This window comes from Lonchura striata, chromosome 32, assembly GCF_046129695.1.
Source record: "Lonchura striata isolate bLonStr1 chromosome 32, bLonStr1.mat, whole genome shotgun sequence".
Taxonomy (NCBI): Eukaryota; Metazoa; Chordata; class Aves; order Passeriformes; family Estrildidae; genus Lonchura; species Lonchura striata.
In genome coordinates, this window is record NC_134634.1 from 5306517 (window position 1) to 5324092 (window position 17576).

At 66.2% G+C, this 17576-nt stretch overlaps 3 protein-coding genes across 5 annotated transcripts; 2 read left to right on the forward strand and 1 right to left on the reverse strand.

The window, feature by feature from the left end:
- The first annotated feature begins 854 nt into the window (after positions 1-854).
- On the forward strand, positions 855-8361 carry AEBP1 (AE binding protein 1). The gene is made up of 21 exons (XM_031506722.2): positions 855-1126; positions 1242-1652; positions 1884-1955; positions 2424-2495; positions 2587-2673; positions 3798-3902; positions 4007-4096; positions 4300-4368; positions 4442-4516; positions 4591-4700; positions 4771-4910; positions 4998-5082; positions 5155-5299; positions 5389-5477; positions 5757-5880; positions 5955-6151; positions 6396-6575; positions 6653-6992; positions 7082-7221; positions 7295-7394; positions 7474-8361. The coding sequence occupies exons 1-21, from the start codon at positions 889-891 to the stop codon at positions 8022-8024; spliced, it is 3420 nt and encodes a 1139-aa protein (XP_031362582.2). The 5' UTR covers positions 855-888; the 3' UTR covers positions 8025-8361.
- POLD2 (DNA polymerase delta 2, accessory subunit) lies at positions 8347-13726 on the reverse strand. Its single transcript, XM_021544837.3, has 10 exons — positions 13490-13726; positions 10873-10994; positions 10222-10345; positions 10040-10154; positions 9719-9917; positions 9529-9609; positions 9066-9223; positions 8841-8968; positions 8663-8764; positions 8347-8585 (listed from the first exon to the last, which is right to left on the reverse strand). Exons 1-10 carry the CDS (start codon positions 13707-13709, stop codon positions 8428-8430), a joined length of 1407 nt encoding a protein of 468 aa, XP_021400512.2. The 5' UTR covers positions 13710-13726; the 3' UTR covers positions 8347-8427.
- Positions 13727-15266: 1540 nt separating this feature from the next.
- GNLY (granulysin) lies at positions 15267-17571 on the forward strand. 3 transcript variants are annotated; one of them, XM_077789224.1, is made up of 5 exons: positions 15267-15489; positions 16429-16553; positions 16630-16740; positions 16820-16992; positions 17472-17571. In XM_077789224.1, the coding sequence occupies exons 1-4, from the start codon at positions 15330-15332 to the stop codon at positions 16985-16987; spliced, it is 564 nt and encodes a 187-aa protein (XP_077645350.1). In that variant the 5' UTR covers positions 15267-15329; the 3' UTR covers positions 16988-16992; positions 17472-17571. The 3 variants fall into 3 exon arrangements, with proteins under 3 accessions (XP_077645350.1, XP_077645351.1, XP_021400507.1); XM_077789225.1 differs by having other exon boundaries at positions 16432-16553; XM_021544832.3 differs by lacking the exon at positions 15267-15489 and adding an exon at positions 15892-15946.
- Positions 17572-17576: the final 5 nt, after the last annotated feature.

Below are 17576 nucleotides of genomic sequence, written 5' to 3' on the forward strand. Positions count from 1 at the left end.
GCAGTGTGTGTTCTCAGTGTGTTCCGTGTGTGTTCCATGTGTTCCATGTGCAGTGTGTGTTCTCCGTGTGTTCCGTGTGTGTTCCATGTGCAGTGTGTGTTCTCTGTGTGTTCCATGTGCAGTGTGTGTTCTCCGTGTGTTCCGTGTGTGTTCCATGTGCACTGTGTTCCGTGTGTGTTCCATGTGCAGTGTGTGTTCTCTGTGTGTTCCATGTGCAGTGTGTGTTCTCCGTGTGTTCCGTGTGCGTTCCATGTGCAGTGTGTGTTCAGGGGGCACCGGAGGTGCCGGGACACGGGAAGCAGCCGTGTGCCCGCCGTGCTGGGAGCGCGGTGCCGGTGCCAGCCCCGGGGCCGGGCGGTGCGGCTGGGCCGGTGGCACCGGTCTCCTGCCGGTCCCCAGCACCGGCAAACCGGGCCCCGCACGGCGCCGGTGTGAGTCAGTCCCGGTGCCGGTGTCCCGGTGCCGGTCCCGGTGTGGGTCAGTCCCAGTGCCGGTGCCGGTGTCCCGGTGCCGGTCCCGGTGTGGGTCGGGGCCGGTGCCGGTCCCGGTGTCGCGGTTCCGGTGTCCCGGTGCCGGTCCCGGTGTGGGTCAGTCCCGGTGCCGGGGCCGGTGTCCCGGTGCCGGTGCCGGTGTGGGTCAGTGCCGGTGTCGCGGTTCCGGTGTCTCGGTGCCGGTCCCGGTGCCGGTCCCGCGCGGTGTCAGTGCGGGCTCCCGGCGGTCCCGGTGCAGTGCCAGCCCCGGGCTGGCGGCAGTGCCGTCGTGTCGGCGCCCGGTCCGTGAAGCGCCGGTCCCGGTGCCGCCCGGTGCCGCCCCCGGCCGCAGCGCCGCCCCCGGCCCGCCCGCCCGGGGCTCGCGGGGCTCTCGGGAGCGGGGCCGGTGCGGAGCGCGATGGTCCCGGCGGGGCCGCCCCGCTCCTGCCTCCTGCTGACGGCCGCGCTGCTGCCGCTGCTGCCGGTACCGGCACCGGGGGCGACCCCGGGGCCCCCCGCGCTCACCGACGCCGAGATCGAGGAGTTTCTGCGCGGCTTCCTTGCACCCGGGGACGGCGGGGACCGGGACGGGGCCGGTACTGAGCTGGGCTTCGGCGCCGACCTCGGCACCGGCACCGGCACCGGCACCGGCGCGGGTGAGTGGTCGCGGCGGGGTCCCGAGCAGCGGGGCCGGCGGGACGCGGCTTCCCCAGCCCGGCCCCGCCACGCTCACCCTGCCCGGGGCGGCGGCTCCCCCTCCTGTCCCCTCAGGCTCCCCGGGGTCGCTGCCGGAGCCTGAGAAACCCAGGAAGGGGAAGAAGGAAAAACCCCCCAAGAAGCCCAAGGAGAGACCCCGGGGCCCCAAGAAGGATAAGGACAAGGACAAGGTCAGGGACAAAGACCGGGGCAAGAACAAACCCCCCAAGAAATCCAAGGAGAAGCCACCGAAAGGCTCAGAAAACCCATCAAAAGGCTCCGAAAAACCCCCAAAAGGCTCCAAAAAGCCCAAGGAGAAGCCGCCCAAGGAGAAGCCACCCAAGGCCACCAAATCCTCTGGCAAGAAACCACCGGTGCCACCAAGCCCCCCCACTGTCCACCAGCCCTCACAGGGCAAGGAGAATGAAGAGATCCCCGAGTTCCTGGAGCCTTCTCACAAGGAGGAGGAGGATGGAGGTGTCCGAGGTGAGTTTGGGGACACCCCTCTTGCACTGGTGGGGTTGGGGTGGGAGGTCTCGGCCCAGCAGAGCTTCACCCCATATCCTGCCCAGCAGCACCTACAGCTGGCTGGGCTTTGTCCCCGTGGGTTTCCCCTCTGTCCTCCACTTCGCTTCCCGTGGGATTTTCTTCCCCCTGTGGGGCTGGGGGGGCAGGACAGGGGCTGGAGGCCGTGCCAGCCCCTCGCTCTGTCCCCAGGAGAGCTGGAAGAGCCACCAAATGAGCGCTGGGGGCCAGGTGGGGAGGACTGGAACCCTGAGCCCCAGCCAGGTGAGTGCCCAGTCCCCAGGGCCACCACCCTGTCTTGGGGACACTCCTCTGCAGGCTGGGGCCACCACTCTGCGCTCTGGGGCTACCTCCTTGTGTGTTGGGACTACCTCCCTGTCCCCAAACGTCACCTTGCTGCACCCCCTGTCATGTCCCAGCTCCCCAGGGCCACGCTCCTGCAGCACGGGCACCTCCTTGTTCCCAAATGCCACCTTCCTGCACCCATGTCACCTTCCTTTGTCCCAGCACCCTCTCCCTGCATCCCAGCGCCCTCGCCTTGCACGCCAGGGCCGCCTCCCTCCTCGCTGGTGTCCCTTTCCTGCGCTCTGCACTAGTTCCCTGCTCCCAGGTGTCACCTCCTCTGTGCCCCAGGGCCACCCTTGCCTAAGTGCCACCTCCCTGCTGTCCCTGCCTGCACCCCAGTGCCACGCTGTGCCCACCCCAGTGCCACCCTGTGCCCCGTGTCTGCAGAGGTTCCCGAGGAGCCGGAGCCGCCGACCCTGGACTACAACGAGCAGCTGGAGCGGGAGGACTACGAGGACTGTACGGAGCCGGGCGCTGCCCGCGGGGAGGGACGGGGGGCACGTCCCCCCCGCCCTCAGCACGAAGCCAGCGCCACCCTCTGTGTCCCCAGTCGAGTTCGTCCGGCGGCAGCAGAAGCCCCCCAAGCCCCCGGGCAGGAGGAGACCTGAGCGGGTCTGGCCCCGGCCCGAGGAGCCGCGTACGTGGCAGGATGGGGACACGGGGGCTGGCACTGCTCAGGGTGGGGCTGGGGGCAGCCCCCAGCCTTGGGAACCGGGGAAGCGGCACAGCCTGGAGCTGGGCTGGGCATGGGGACAGCACAGGGGACCCTGCAGGGGCGTGGGGATCTCTTGGTGGCACACGGGGGTCCTGAGGGGATATAGAGGGGTCCTGTAGGGACACAGAGAACCCTGCAGGGACGTGGGCACCCTGTGAAGGCATGGAGAGCCCTGCAGGGACACGGGGACCCTGTGAGGGCATGGAGAACCCTGCAGGGACATGGGGACCCTGTGAGGCCATGGGGAACCCTGCAGGGACATGGGCACCCTGTGAGGGCATGGAGAACCCTGCAGGGACATGGGGACCCTGTGAAGGCATGGAGAACCCTGCAGGGACATGGGGACCCTGTGAGGCCATGGAGAACCCTGCAGGGACATGGGCACCCTGTGAGGGCATGGAGAGCCCTGCAGGGACATGGGCACCCTGTGAGGGCATGGGGAACCCTGCAGGGACATGGGGACCCTGTGAGGGCATGGAGAGCCCTGCAGGGACATGGGGACCCTGTGAGGCCATGGGGAACCCTGCAGGGACATGGGGACCCTGTGAGGCCATGGAGAACCCTACAGGGACATGGGGACCCTGTGAGGGCATGGGGAACCCTGCAGGGACATGGGCACCCTGTGAGGGCATGGAGAGCCCTGCAGGGACATGGGCACCCTGTGAGGGCATGGAGAGCCCTGCAGGGACATGGGGACCCTGTGAGGCCATGGGGAACCCTGCAGGGACATGGGCACCCTGTGAGGGCATGGAGAACCCTGCAGGGACATGGGCACCCTGTGAGGCCATGGAGAACTCTGCAGGGACATGGATCTCACATTGGAGCTTGAGGGACTCCTGGGGGGACACTTGTGGGGATCTCTTGGGGGCATGGCCATCCAGTTACAGGGATGCAGAGGGGTCTGGTGGGGACATGGGGAACCCGAAAGGGAAATGTGGGTGCCCAGGGGGGGCTGACCCCACAGGGGACAGGGGGCACCCTGCAGGGACATGGGGACCCTCAGTGCCTCCCCATCTCCAGCACAGCCCCTTCCCTCCTCCAAGCAGAGCCGGAGGAGCCGCCCCCGCAGCCCCTCCCGCAGCCCCCCCTGCCTGGCCCGGTGACCGATGGGGACTACGGCGAGGGCTTCGAGCCCCCGGACTACGATGAGTGTGAGTGAGGAGCCGGGAGGGACGGGGCAGCGCGGCCCCCCAGCCATCCCCATCCCTGCCCCATCTGCAGAAGGCTGGCACAGCCCCCCACCCTGTGCCCCCAGGGACCTACGGGCTGCCCCCCCCGACGAAGCCCCACGAGCACCCGGACAAGGAGGACAAGATGGAGACAGACGAGGAGAAAATCAGACCCTGTGAGAGGGGTGGAAGGGGCTGGGCGGGGTGGCAGGGCCTGGGGTGGGCGTGTGTGCCCCAGGGACCATGGCAGAGCCACAGGGAGGGTGGTGTGTTCCCGGGCTGGGTTCCATCCCCACGGCGGGTGTCGCATTCTTGGGGTGGGTGGCACGTTTCTGGGACTGGTGTCACGTCCCTGGGGTGGGTGTCACCTCACCAACAGCGAAGCCCAAGAAAGAGGAGGAGGAGGAGGAAGAGCGCTGGGCGGAGGAGAAGGGCCAGGACCGCAAAGGTGGGTGCCAGCCCCCATTCCTGTCCCCTCACACTTGTCCTTGTTCCCCTCACCGTGCCTTTTCCTTTGCCAGGAAAACCCAAAAAAACAGGAGGAAAGAAGTGGGATCCAGATGAGGAGGAATGGGCCCCTCCAGCAGAGAAGAAAAGTGAGTGTCCCCATTCCTGGGGTGACGGGGACACCCTGCCTGGGGGGGAAGCCATCACCCCCTGCTGTCCCCAGGGTGTCCCCCAATCGGGCTGGAGTCCCACCGCATCGAGGATGACCAGATCCTGGCCTCCTCCATGCTGCGTCACGGCCTGGGTGCCCAGCGCGGCCGCCTCAACATGCAGGTGAGGGTCACCCCAGCGCCCGCCCCGGGGCTGGGGGACCCCCGCCCACGTCCCGCTCCCTGCTCCCCAGGCGGGCACCAACGAGGACGACTTCTTCGACGGGGCGTGGTGCGCCGAGGACGACAGCCGGGCGCACTGGCTCGAGGTGGACACGCGCCGCGTCACCATGTTCACCGGGGTCATCACCCAGGGCCGCGACTCCCAGATCCAGTACGGGGACCTGGGGCTGCAGCGGGGGCGTGGGGCGGGGGAGCAGCGTGGGGACCCCCGTCCCAGCCTGTCCCTGTCCTCCCACAGCGATGACTTTGTCACCAGCTTCTACGTGGGCTTCAGCAACGACAGCCAGCACTGGGTGATGTACAGCAATGGCTACGAGGAGATGGTGGGGACTGGTCTGGGTGGGTGACGTGGCAGCCACGGGGGCCTCCTGGGTACATCTCTCCCTCCTGGGCAGATGTTCTACGGCAACGTGGACAAGGACACGCCGGTGCTGAGCGAGTTCCCTGAGCCCATGGTGGCCCGGTACATCCGAATCTACCCCCAGCGCTGGAACGGGAGCCTCTGCCTGCGCCTTGAGGTCCTGGGGTGCCCCCTCTCCGGTAAGAGTCACCCCGAAGCAGCCCGGGGGCCACGGGGGGTGGGATCTCTACAGCCAGCCCCCGCTGCTGTGTCCCTGTCCCCTCCACAGCTGTCAGCAGCTACTACACCCAGCAGAACGAGGTGACCTCCACAGACAACCTGGACTTCCGACACCACTCCTACAAGGACATGAGGCAGGTGGGCTCTGCTGGGGGCAGATCCAGCAGGGGCGGGATCCTCTGTAGGGGATGGAGCACCCATGGTTGTGGGATCCTTCATGGTGGTGGGATCCTGCACGAGGAGTGGACATCTCTGTGATGCTGAGCGCATCTTTGGGCCATGGCATTCTCTGTGGCTGTGGGCACTTCCGTGGTGGTGGGCATCTTCACAGGGTGGGATCCTCCGTGGGCGTGAGATTCTCTGCAGGGTGCGGGCCTGTCTCCCCAAGCACTGCCCCCATCTCTCCCCACCCTGCAGCTGATGAAGGTGGTGAATGAGGAGTGTCCCACCATCACCCGCATCTACAACATCGGCAAGAGCTCACGGGGGCTGAAGATCTACGCCATGGAGGTCTCCGACAACCCGGGCGAGCACGAGACAGGTGAGGGAGCTGTGAGGGACTGAGGCCCCCAGGCACGGTCCCAGGTGTTTGCTGACGTTCCTCGGCCCCTCCAGGTGAGCCCGAGTTCCGGTACACGGCGGGGCTGCACGGCAACGAGGCGCTGGGCCGGGAGCTGCTGCTGCTGCTGATGCAGTTCCTGTGCAAGGAGTACCAGGACGGGAATCCGCGCGTGCGGGGCCTGGTCGCCGACACCCGCATCCACCTTGTCCCGTCCCTCAACCCCGATGGCTACGAGCTGGCCCACGAGGCGGTGAGGGGGACAGTGGAGCAGTGGGGCAGGATGTGGGGTGGGCTGCGGGACAGCGGGATGGGACGGCAGAGCAGTAGGATGCAGCCCCCCCTCAGAGCTCACCAGTGCCCTGGGCTGGCCGCAGGGCTCCAAGCTGGGCACCTGAGATGTTCAGAGAAGGGGATGGGACCAGGAGCAGTGGGATGGGACATGGGTGGTGGGACTCAGGCCCCCTGGACTCACCAGTGCCCTGGGCCACCTACAGGGCTCTGAACTGGGCAACTGGGCACTGGGCCATTGGACAGAGGAAGGCTTTGACCTCTTTGAGAACTTCCCCGACCTGGCCTCAGCGCTGTGGGCAGCCGAGGAGAGGCGGCTGGTGCCCCACCAGTTCCCCAACCACCACATCCCCATCCCAGAGCACTACCTGTCCGAGGATGCGGCGGTGAGTGCGGCACAGGGCACAGGGGCGGGGAGAGGGTGGCGGGGGGTGACACCTCATGCCCTGTGCCTGCCTCACAGGTGGCAGTGGAGACACGGGCTGTCATGGCGTGGATGGACAAGAACCCCTTCGTGCTGGGAGCCAACCTGCAGGGAGGGGAGAAGCTGGTGTCCTTCCCCTTCGACACGGCCCGGCCCAGCCCCCCAACGCCGGCAGCCGCCCCGCGCCCGCTGGACTATGAGGACGAGCGCCCCGAGCTGCAGGAGACGCCCGACCACGCCGTGTTCCGCTGGCTCGCCATCTCCTACGCCTCGGCACACCTCACCATGGCCGAGACCTTCCGCGGGGGCTGCCACGCGCAGGACGTGACCGACGCCATGGGCATCGTGCAGGGCGCCAAGTGGCGGCCCCGCGCTGGCAGTAAGTCGGGGCCAGTGGCGTGGCTGCCCCACAACCCGGCCACTGGCAGGTGAGCAAGGGGCTGGGTGGGCACGACTGTGCTCTCGCAGGTATGAATGACTTCAGCTACCTGCACACCAACTGCCTGGAGCTCTCCGTTTACCTGGGCTGTGACAAGTTCCCCCATGAGAGCGAGCTGCAGCAGGAGTGGGAGAACAACAAGGAGTCTCTGCTCACCTTCATGGAGCAGGTGTGCACTGGGACATGACCACAGCTGCCCCACCGGTCCCACACGGCTCCACTCATCCCGTTTCCTCACCCAGATCCACCGGGGAATCAAGGGTGTGGTGACAGACCAGCAGGGAGAGCCCATTGCCAACGCCACCATTGTGGTGGGGGGCATCAACCACAACGTCAGGACAGGTAGGTGCTGTGAGGTGCTGGCAGGGCACTGGCGGCACGGCCCCCAGCCCACTCCACGCCGCCGCCCCCGTATCTGCAGCCAGCGGCGGGGACTACTGGCGCATCCTGAACCCGGGCGAGTACCGCGTGTCGGCGCGGGCCGAGGGCTACAACCCCAGCGTCAAGACTTGCCACGTCCTCTACGACATCGGGGCCACCCAGTGCAACTTCGTCCTGTCGCGCTCCAACTGGAAGCGCATCCGGGAGATCATGGCCATGAACGGGAACCGGCCGATCCGCCGCGTGGTGCCCGGCCGGCCCATGACGCCCCGCGAGCGCCTGCGCCTGCGGATGCGGCTGCGGCACCGCATGCGGCTGCGGGAGCAGCTGCGGCTGCGGCGCCTCAACGCCACCACGGCCGCTGGCAGCCCCCCAGCCCCGCCGCCCAGCACGGCCCTGCCCTTCCCCTTCAGCAGCACGGCCTACGCGCCCTGGAGCCAGGAGCCACCCACGGCTGGCACCTGGGAGATGGACACCGAGACAGAGGTGGTCACCGAGCTGGTGACGGAGACGGAGGGCTGGGAGCTGCACACGGGGACGGCGCAGCCCCTCACCACGGCCGAGACCTACACCGTGAACTTTGGGGACTAGGGACACTTGAGCCCTCACTCTGCTTCGAGCCACGGTCGGACGCTTTGGCATCCGCTTCCAACGTCCTCCCTGAGCCCAGGCAGCTAGTCCAGGTGGGCTCCAGCCCCTCACCTTGCTGCTTCCAAGGACTGCAGGCATTGTGGCCAACAGCTGGGTGCTGTCAGGGACATGCCACCCTGTCCCTCAGAGCTGGGCAGTGCCAGCCCGCTGTCTGTGTCCCAGCGGGGTGGCAGGGGTGGTACTGCTCTCCTGGGCAGGGCCCATGGAGGCGGGCACAGCCTTTCTCCCCTCCATACAATTTTTGTTACACAAATAAATCAAGTTATATTGGTATGAACATCTTGTCCCTCCAGTGCTTCCCCAGCTCTGTCACCCTCCCAGAGGACAGACAAAGGAGTCTGTGTCAGTGTTCAAGTTCCATGTCCCCATCCTCGCTGTCAGCCCCAAAGCTGGAGAAGGTGATGGGCTGGCAGCTGAGGTCGCGCAGGTTGACCAGGCAGGCGGTCTGCGTGGCGCTGAAGTCCGGCACCGTCACCAGCAGCACCCGCTGCCCCTCCTTCCCTGCAAACACAGGTGGGTGTCAGGCACGGGAGCCCCCCAGCAGCCCCAGGAGGATCTGGGGGTGCTCCGAGACCCACCTTGGAGCAGCTTGCTCTGGAAATGGGGCGCGTTGCCGCAGAAGTAGACGTGAGGGCACTCGGTGAGGATAAATGGGTCAGATTTGTAGAACGGGTAACAGCCTGTGGAGGATGGCAATTAGGAGGGGAGCCCCTGGGAAACCCCCCCCATCCAGCAACCCCCCAGCCCTCACCATACCCAGGGTGTCTGGGGCCGTGGGGCTGATGTGTCCCGCCAGCAGTGTCCACTCCAGGATCTCCAGGTAGTCGTCCATGCTGCTGTATTTGAAGATATCACTGATGTTTTGTCCTGATGTCCCTAAAAACCTACATTACGGAGGAAAGAAGGGCAGCTTCAGACGCTGGACATGCCAGAACGTGTGCCACGCCGCTGGCAGGCAGCAGAGCTGGCAGGTTTGCTTACCTGACACCATCCAGGCTGGCCTGGTAGGGGTTGGTGACGAGGCGCAGGGTGGCGTAGGCGCTGGCCAGGGGCAGCATGCAGCGGTGCAGGGGCTGCTGCGGCAGCGTGTAGTTGGTGGGGTCAAACTCGCCGGGCATCACGTCCACAGGCACGGAGGTCTGCGGGCAGAGCGGGATCAATCGTGGCCAAAGTACCCTCCAAGGGGGCTCAGAGCAAAGCCCTGGTGTCACTGCTGCTCCTCTTCCCCAGGACACCTCGCTCGGCTTCACCGAGGAGGCCAGATCCCTGGAGAAGGATTTGGAGCTGGGCTGTGATCTGCCTCTCCACATGGGGTGCTCAAAGGGAAGGTGGGTGCAGGGGAAGGGGGTTTTGCCACTCTGCATCCCGAACTGCTACCCTGCCTCAGGAACAAGGTTCCCTCCCCTAGAGGAACCTGATTTCCTGGCCAACCCCAAGCACTCACACAGAGCTGCAGCAGGATCTCATCCAGCATCTTCACAGCCTCCACACTTGCAGCCTGTGTCTTCTTGGTCAAGTACTTGGCCTGGGTGAGCAGGAAGACAGTGAGGCACAGCCCTGGACCCCCTGCCCCTCCCCACACCCTCCCAGCGCCCCAGGAGCACGGCAAGGCCGCAGCCCCCTCCTCGCCGTACCTTGTTGATGGTGTCTCGGCTCTGCGTGTTCTGGCTCAGCAGATTCCCAGCCAGAATGACACGGGTGATGTGGGCAGCACAGCTCTGCTCACCCTCTGCACCCAGCTGCCCTGTCACCACATCCACCAGCAGCTGCGTGCTCAGCAGGGCCTCCCCACTCACGCTGCCCAGCCCCAGCCCCGAGGCCAGCAGCACGTACCTGGATGGACAGAGACTCCCAAACTTAGGGGCTTCAGAGAGCTGGGGCAGGGGGCCCAGACCCCCTGGCAGCCCCCTTGGCACCAGGGGCTCAGGGACACAGCCCCAGTCCTGCCGCCTCACCGGTCGGAGCTGGGCCCGCTCCAGGGCAGCGGTGGCGGCAGGTCGGCGAAGCAGTGATCCTCCACCAGGAACCCGCCGTCGTCCTGCTCGCAGCCGTACACAGCCACGATGGTCCCTGTGGCACAGCAGGCGCTCAGCCCCGGCAGGGCGGGTGCCACCGCAGAGCCAGCGCCGTCCCTTACCTGTCACCAGCCTCTGCACATCAATGGCTCCTTCCAGCTTGATGCGCTGCAGCTCGTCCTCCAGCATCAGCTCGTCAGAGGGCTGGATGTACTTGGGCAGGGGTGGCTGAGGCACCAGGTTGTGCTGCGAGGGCACAGAGACAGCGTTATGGCCTCAGCAAGGACCAGCAGCCCCCAAGAACCCTTCCCAACCCCAGACCCCACCACCAGCACAGCCAGCACCCCAGCTGGGGGTCCAGCAGCTGGGACCGCCCGGATGGGGCAGTTCCACTCACGGAGCAGGAGTGGTGGGCAGGGGGAACAGACGTACAAAGGGTGGGTTTACATTGGATGTGGGAAGGAATGTGTGGGTAGTGAGGGCCTGGCACAGGTTGCCCAGAGCAGCTGTAGCTGCCCCTGAATCCCTGGTAGTGTCCAAGGTCAGCCTGGATGGGGCTTGGAGCAGCCTGGGACAGTGGACGGTATTCACACACGCTGGTACCAAGGTGGCACTCAGGGACAGGCTGGACACAGGCCATCCTGCTCAAATCTCTGCCAGTTCCCTGGCTACAGCGAGCACAGGGAAGCCATGGAAGCCCAGCTGAGCTCTCAGGTGTGCGGGCACAACTCCCACCCCGAGCTGTGTGGAGGAGGAGGAGGTGAGCCCATTACCTCCTCACTGATCTCCTGCAGGATGGAGGGCTGGAGCTGCATGGACTTGAAGAGCGTCCCCACCACGCAGCACTTCTCTCCCTCGTGCAGCTCCGAGAGCCTCCGCAGCACAACGTCGTTCCCTGTGGAGAGCTGGGGGTCAGCAGCCCCGGGGGGACGGTGGGCACGGCGCGGGGCTGGCGGGAGCAGCTGCAGGGCCCCAGTGCCAAGGTGCTGGGGAATTTTGGGAAGCCTCCTGCTTCTCCGAGGTGCTGGGGAGTTTTGGGAAGCCTGCTGCTTCTCCTCGAGGCACGGCGCCCAGCAGACATGTGTGGGCCAGATGGGGCCGAGGAGCATTCCAGAGGCTGCAAGCCTGCAGGCATTTCCTCTGTGCTGGGGGGAAGCTGGGTCATGGTGCTGTGTTAGCTCCCTGTAACTGCTCTGCTCTGCCCAGGAAGGGCCCACGAGGCACCTTGGGCAGGGGGCTGCTGTTCCTGCTCCTCACCCAGGGGATAACCCAAACATCCTGGAGATGACAGGCAGGAGATGACAAAACACCCCCAAACCTGATCTCTGCCAGGGCCAGATCCTCTGCCCCAGACCCCTGCTGGAATTCAGGATCCCCATCCCTTCCAGAGGAGGTGCTGGCATGCTGACAGGTCCCTGGGCTTTAGGCAGGGATCCACAGGGGATGCAGGCTGGGAGGACCTCGGGAGCTGCAAGAAACATTGCAGGCCCGGCTGCACCCACTTTGTGGCTGAGGAGCAAAAATCTCCCTCACCACAAGGTGAGCCCAAAACTTCTTACCCCACCCCTGGGGACCCAGAGGTGCTCCAGCCCCATCCAGTGTGTGTCCTCCCATCCAGTGGGACTGTCATTCCCTGTTTAAACCAGCCTGTGAAGTCCATCCTGAGCCTCAGGCCCCGGAGAGGAGCAAGGAACCTGCTCCTGGTCTCCTCTCCCAAAACAACATTGCCTGCACCAGCTCCTCGTCCTTTCTGGGTGACACTTCTCCCAAAAATCCCACTTTGCTCATCACGCGCTGCTGAGCGTGACTCTTGTCCCAGGGAGAGCACCCCGCTGCCATCCCTGGCACCCCACACTGGAAACATGGATTCTCGAGCCCAGGAATGCAAACACTCTGAGTCAGAACAAAAACAATCCCGTTGAAGTCTCTTATTTTTGGCTCAAACTCCCCAAAATGTGTGTTCAGGGGGGAGGGGGCTGTGCTCTCCAGATTTCTGCCTGCAGGCGTTTCCTGCTGGGAAACAAACCCCAAAATCTGGTCCCGTCCCAGGACTCCAGGAGGTGGAGTTTACAAACCACTGGATCCTGTCACACTTGGCAAAGCGCAGGGTGGCCAACCAAAGACCAGCGCTGGCTTTTCTTCCACGCAGCCCACGGGGCTGGGGAGAGCACAAGAACAGGCGTCCGGCCCAAAAGCTTCCACTGAAGGGGTTTTTGCCCATAGAAGGGCAAAGCTGAAGGAAATTCGATCTCGGGCCGGGGAGGGGGGGCAGAGCCCCAGCAGCCCCAGTTGCTTCATCCCGTGGATGGAAACTCTGAGCGTGAGGGTCCCACCCGCAGACCACAACCCCCCCAGGACAGGAAACACCCCCCCGGCACAACCAGCACCTCTCACCCCTGTGCACCCTCCTGTGCCCCACTTCCTGGCCAGGGCCCCCCAGCCCCACCTTGACAAACCTCACACTCAACTCCTGCTCCCTGAAATGTGTGGGGCAATGTGACCAAGGCAATGGGGCTCTCCCTGCCCACACCCCCCTTCCATCTGTGATGGGAAATGCAGTTTGTCCCAAGGTCAGCACTCCAGGTGGGAGCTGCAGCAGGATTGCCACATAATCCACCTGCAAATGGATGGCCCCATCATCCCTGTGCATGCCAGAGCTGGGGGCTGAACTGGCTGTGCTGCACAGCCCCTGCCAAGGGTAAAACGCTGCTGGGGACTGGCACAACTGGGTACACTGGAGCTGCTCAGGTTGCAGGAAGGTTCTGGGTGGATCCCAGCCTGGCAGGGATGGACTCCCCCAACAGGGATGGATCTTGGCCCCAGGGTACGTCCAGCCTGAGGAACACTCATCTCTGCACTCCAGATATAAATCTGGTCAAACACCGAGATAAAACCTGAAGGCTTTAAGCTCCACAGATGTTTGCTGCCCAGGCCACCACTAACCTACGCTCCCAAGTGCAACATCCACACAGCCGTTACTTCCCCACAGGGATGGGGACTCCAGCACTGCCCTGGGCAGCTTTGCCAGGGCTGGACAGCCCCTTCCATGAAGGAATTTTCCCAATAGCCAACCTAAACCTCTCCTGCTGCACCTTCAGGCTGTGTCCTCTTGTTCTGCCCCTGCTCCCTGGGAGCAGAGCCCAACCCTCCCACTGGCTGCTGCCTCCTGCCAGGAAATTATGGAGAGGCAGAAGGTTCCCCTGAACCTCCTTTTCTCCAGCCTGAGCCCCCCCAGCCGCTCCCCCTGGACACTCAGTGTTTTTCCAGGGCAGTGTTTTTTCAGGGCAGTGTTTTGTTTTTCCCGGGGCAGTGTTTTTCCTCGGCAGTGTTCTGTTTCTCCCAGGGCAGTGTTTTCCCCTTTCCCCCGTGCTGAGGGGTTCCCGGGCTCACCCCATCGGCTGCGAGCGCGCCGCTCCAGGCCAGGCCGCATGCCCGCAAGGCGCACGGCGTAGATGTGCGAGTACTGCCGGGCAAAGCTGCGCTCGCCCAGCTGGAAGGGCTGCGAGCAGTCCGAGTACCCCGACACAGCCACCCTGGGGAAGGTGGGGGGCTCGGCCGAGGGTGGGGCCAGCAGCCCCTGCGCCGTGGCGGCCGCCTGCTCGGAAAACATGGCGTGGGGCTCCAACGATGGGTCTGGAAAATAAACGGGTGAATTGAGACTCTGGCTCCCACCCAAGGCACAACATCCCCCTGAAAATGATCTTCCCCACCCCCAAAATACCATGTGCGGGTCTGACCCTCCCTGCAGCACTCTGCAGCCCTCAGCCCTCCTTCCTCCCCTCTCCTCCCAACGCAGGGCAGCCCCAAACTCATCCTGGTGACCGCACCATCCTCTCCTACAATGCCCCCACAGAGCAGGACACCTGAAGTCCCCACAAAACACACCGTGGCCACCACATCCCCACAGCCACCCCTCTTCCAGATGGACCCAGGCCCGGCACAGCCCCCGGACATGCCCCAGTGCCCCCCAACAAATGTGCTCCCACCGGCACAATCCCCCTCCCCGCTGGCACCAGGACCCCCGGGCACGCAGGAGCCACCCCCAGCCCCAACGGTCCAGCCCCCCGGGGCTGCAGACCCCACAGGATCCCCCGGGGCTGCAGACCCCACAGGATCCCCCTGTACCCGCAGACCCCACAGGATCCCCTGTACCCGCAGACCCCACAGGATCCCCTGCACCCGCAGACCCCACAGGATCCCCCGGGGCTGCAGACCCCACAGGATCCCCTGTACCCGCAGACCCCACAGGATCCCCCTGTGCCCGCAGACCCCACAGGATCCCCTGTACCCGCAGACCCCACAGGATCCCCCGGGGCTGCAGACCCCACAGGATCCCCCGGGGCTGCAGACCCCACAGGATCCCCCGGGGCTGCAGACCCCACAGGATCCCCTGTACCCGCAGACCCCACAGGATCCCCTGTACCCGCAGACCCCACAGGATCCCCCGACCGGGTCTCCCCCGTCCCCGCACGGGGACAGCCGCTCGGTCGCGGCCCGGTCCCGCCGGTCACGTACGGGCTGGGGGGTCGCGGGCCGAGGGTCGGTGCCGGTCACGCTCGGGCCCGGGGCCGGTCACGCTCGGGCCCGGGGCCGGTCACGCTCGGGCCCGGGGTCCCCGCCGGTCACGCTCGGGCCCGGGGCCGGTCACGCTCGGGCCCGGGGTCCCCGCCGGTCACGCTCGGGCCCGGGGCCGGTCACGCTCGGGCCCGGGGTCGCCGCCGGTCACGCTCGGGCCCGGGGCCGGTCACGCTCGGGCCCGGGGCCGGTCACGCTCGGGCCCGGGGTCCCCGCCGGTCACGCTCGGGCTCGGGGCCGGTCACGCTCGGGCCCGGGGTCCCCGCCGGTCACGCTCGGGCCCGGGGCCGGTCACGCTCGGGCCCGGGGTCGGTGCCGGTCACGCTCGGGCCCGGGGCCGGTCACGCTCGGGCCCGGGGCCGGTCACGCTCGGGCCCGGGGCCGGTCACGCTCGGGCCCGGGGCCGGTCACGCTCGGGCCCGGGGTCGCCGCCGGCACCGGGACCGGGTCCCGCCATGGGGGCGGGGCTGCGGCGGGAAAAGGCGCGAACGCCGCGCGCGGCCAAGTGACGTCAGAGCCGGCGCGAGATGCGCTGAGGGGCGGGGCCAGAGCCCCGGGCGGGACCGGGCGGGACCGGGCGGGACCGGGCGGGACCGGGCGGGACCGGGCGGGACCGGGCGGGACCGGGCGGGACATGGAGGGGCCATAGCGGGACATGGAGGGGAGCAGGACACGGGACAGCGCGACAGACACCGGGACACCAAGACACCGGCACCGACCCGGGGCCCTTCGGAAGCCGTGGGGTGAAGGGCACGCGTGGGATGAAGGACAGGCGGGGGATGAGGGGCACACGTGGGATGAAGGACACACGAGGGGTGAGGGGCGCACCGTGACCGACCCCAGGGGGGACACCGGGACCGACCCCAGGGGGAACACCGGGACCGACCCCGCGGGCACACTGCGCCCTTGGGCTCCCCAGAGCCCGGAGGGGGCCAAGGCGGAGCCGGGACAGCCTCCCGATGTCGGGACGGATCTCGGGGTCTGGGCTGTCCCTCCCGCCCCACTCGTGGGATTTCCCCGAGGGCCGAGGCTGGGTGCTGAGCTCCCCAAGTCCCCCCGTAACCCCTTCCTGCGGGGTGGAGCTGTGAGGCAGGAAGGGCCCTGGGGAGCAGCCGTGCTCGGTTCTCAGGGGTTTGGGTTTTGGGGTTTTGGTCCCCCACCCCCCAGCGCTCTATAAAAGGTGTCGGGACGCAGGCAGGCACCCGCTGTCAGTGATCTGCTGTGGGCTCGCCATGTCTGCCACCTTCCTGCTGCTGCTGCTGCTGCTGGCAGGTGATGGGGACCCTCCTGACGGCCACCCCGAGGTGGACGGGACAGGACACGGGACGAGGGGGATGGCAGCCTGGAGGATTGAGCTGCGGGGCTGGGCTCTGTGTGGGGACCTGTGTGTGATGGGGATGGGGTCTGTGTGGGGACAGGCACTCAGGGATGTGGGAAGGAGGACAAGGGGACAATCAGGAGGGATGGTGGGGGCTGCAGGGATGGGAGCAAGCACCTGGGGGTGGCAGGGATGGGCTCTGCCCAAGCACCCAGGGGTGATGGGCACGGTGCCCGTGTTGGGACCGGCACCTGGGGACATTTGGGGACGGGGTCTATGTGGGGACCTAGGAGCAGTGGGAACAGGAGGATGTGAGCACAGGCATGAGGGATGGTGGGGATGGGGTTGAATACCTGGGGCAGGTGGTTTAGGAGTTTGGGAATTCAGTGATGGGCACCCAACCTGCATCCACGCTCACTGTCCTGTCCCCGTGCAGCAGCAGAGGCCACGGCACCCCTGCCCTGCCAGGGTGACCCAGCGTCCGGGTGCTGGGACACGGCCACGGCCACGCGCTGCGGCTGGGAGCAGCAGTGCCAACAGCTCCGCGACAGCCTGGCCCTGGTGAGACCCCGACCCCAAGTACTGCCAGGGCCACCAGGGGTCCAGGCAGCCCTGAGGGTGTTCTGTGTCCCCACAGGGGAATGCGGCTGACGTGGACGGCGTGGGGCAAAGTGGGGGGATTAAGTGCAGCCTGTGCACCAAGGTCCTGAAGAAGATACAGTCGCTGGCAGGTGACGACCCCGACGAGGTGAGGGGTGATGAGGGTCTGGGGGGCTGGGCTAGGGGCCCTCTCCCCGTGGCCCCCTGACCTGTGGTGGCTTTGGCAGTCGGCGGTGGCAGCAGCAATGCGGAAGGGCTGCCGGGCGCTGGGCCGGGTTGTGGGCAAGGTGTGCAAGCGGATAGTGAACAAGTACCGGGACAAGATCAGCGAGGCGCTGCAGAACGGGGAGACGCCCCAGGAGATCTGCAGTGCCATGGGCATCTGCCGCTCCTGAGCACGGTCAGTGCCCACTCGTATCCTGATCCTGCATCCCATGGGCCGATCCTGCATCCTGTGTCCGGCACCTCGCATCCTGCGTCCCCATGTCCCATACCCTGTGCCCTGCACCCCACATCCCCATCCTGCATCCTGCACCATGTCTTGCACCCTGCATGGTAATCCCACAGCCCCTGTCCTGCACTGTGTTGTGCACCCTACAACTTGATCCTTAACCCCCATCCTGCAGCCACATCCTGATCCTGCACCCCCATCCTGCACCCACATCCTGATCCTGCACCCCCATCCTGCACCCACATCCTGATCCTGCACTCCACATCCTGATCCCATACCCCCCTCTGCATCCCACACTTTGCACCCTACATCCCTTACCCCATGCCTGCCAACGGGGTGGGAGTGTGCTTGTGGTTTCTGAACCTTCCCTGCTGCAGGCTGTAGGGTGCTGGCCCTGACTCACGCCCTGCTCTTTCCTCTCTCCACAGGCACAGCCCCGAGTGCCCCCAAACCCCGACGCCCCTCCAGCCCCTGATGCCCCCGCAGCCCTGGCATCCCCCTCCCCCTCAGTAAAGTCCCTCCTCTGGCTCCTG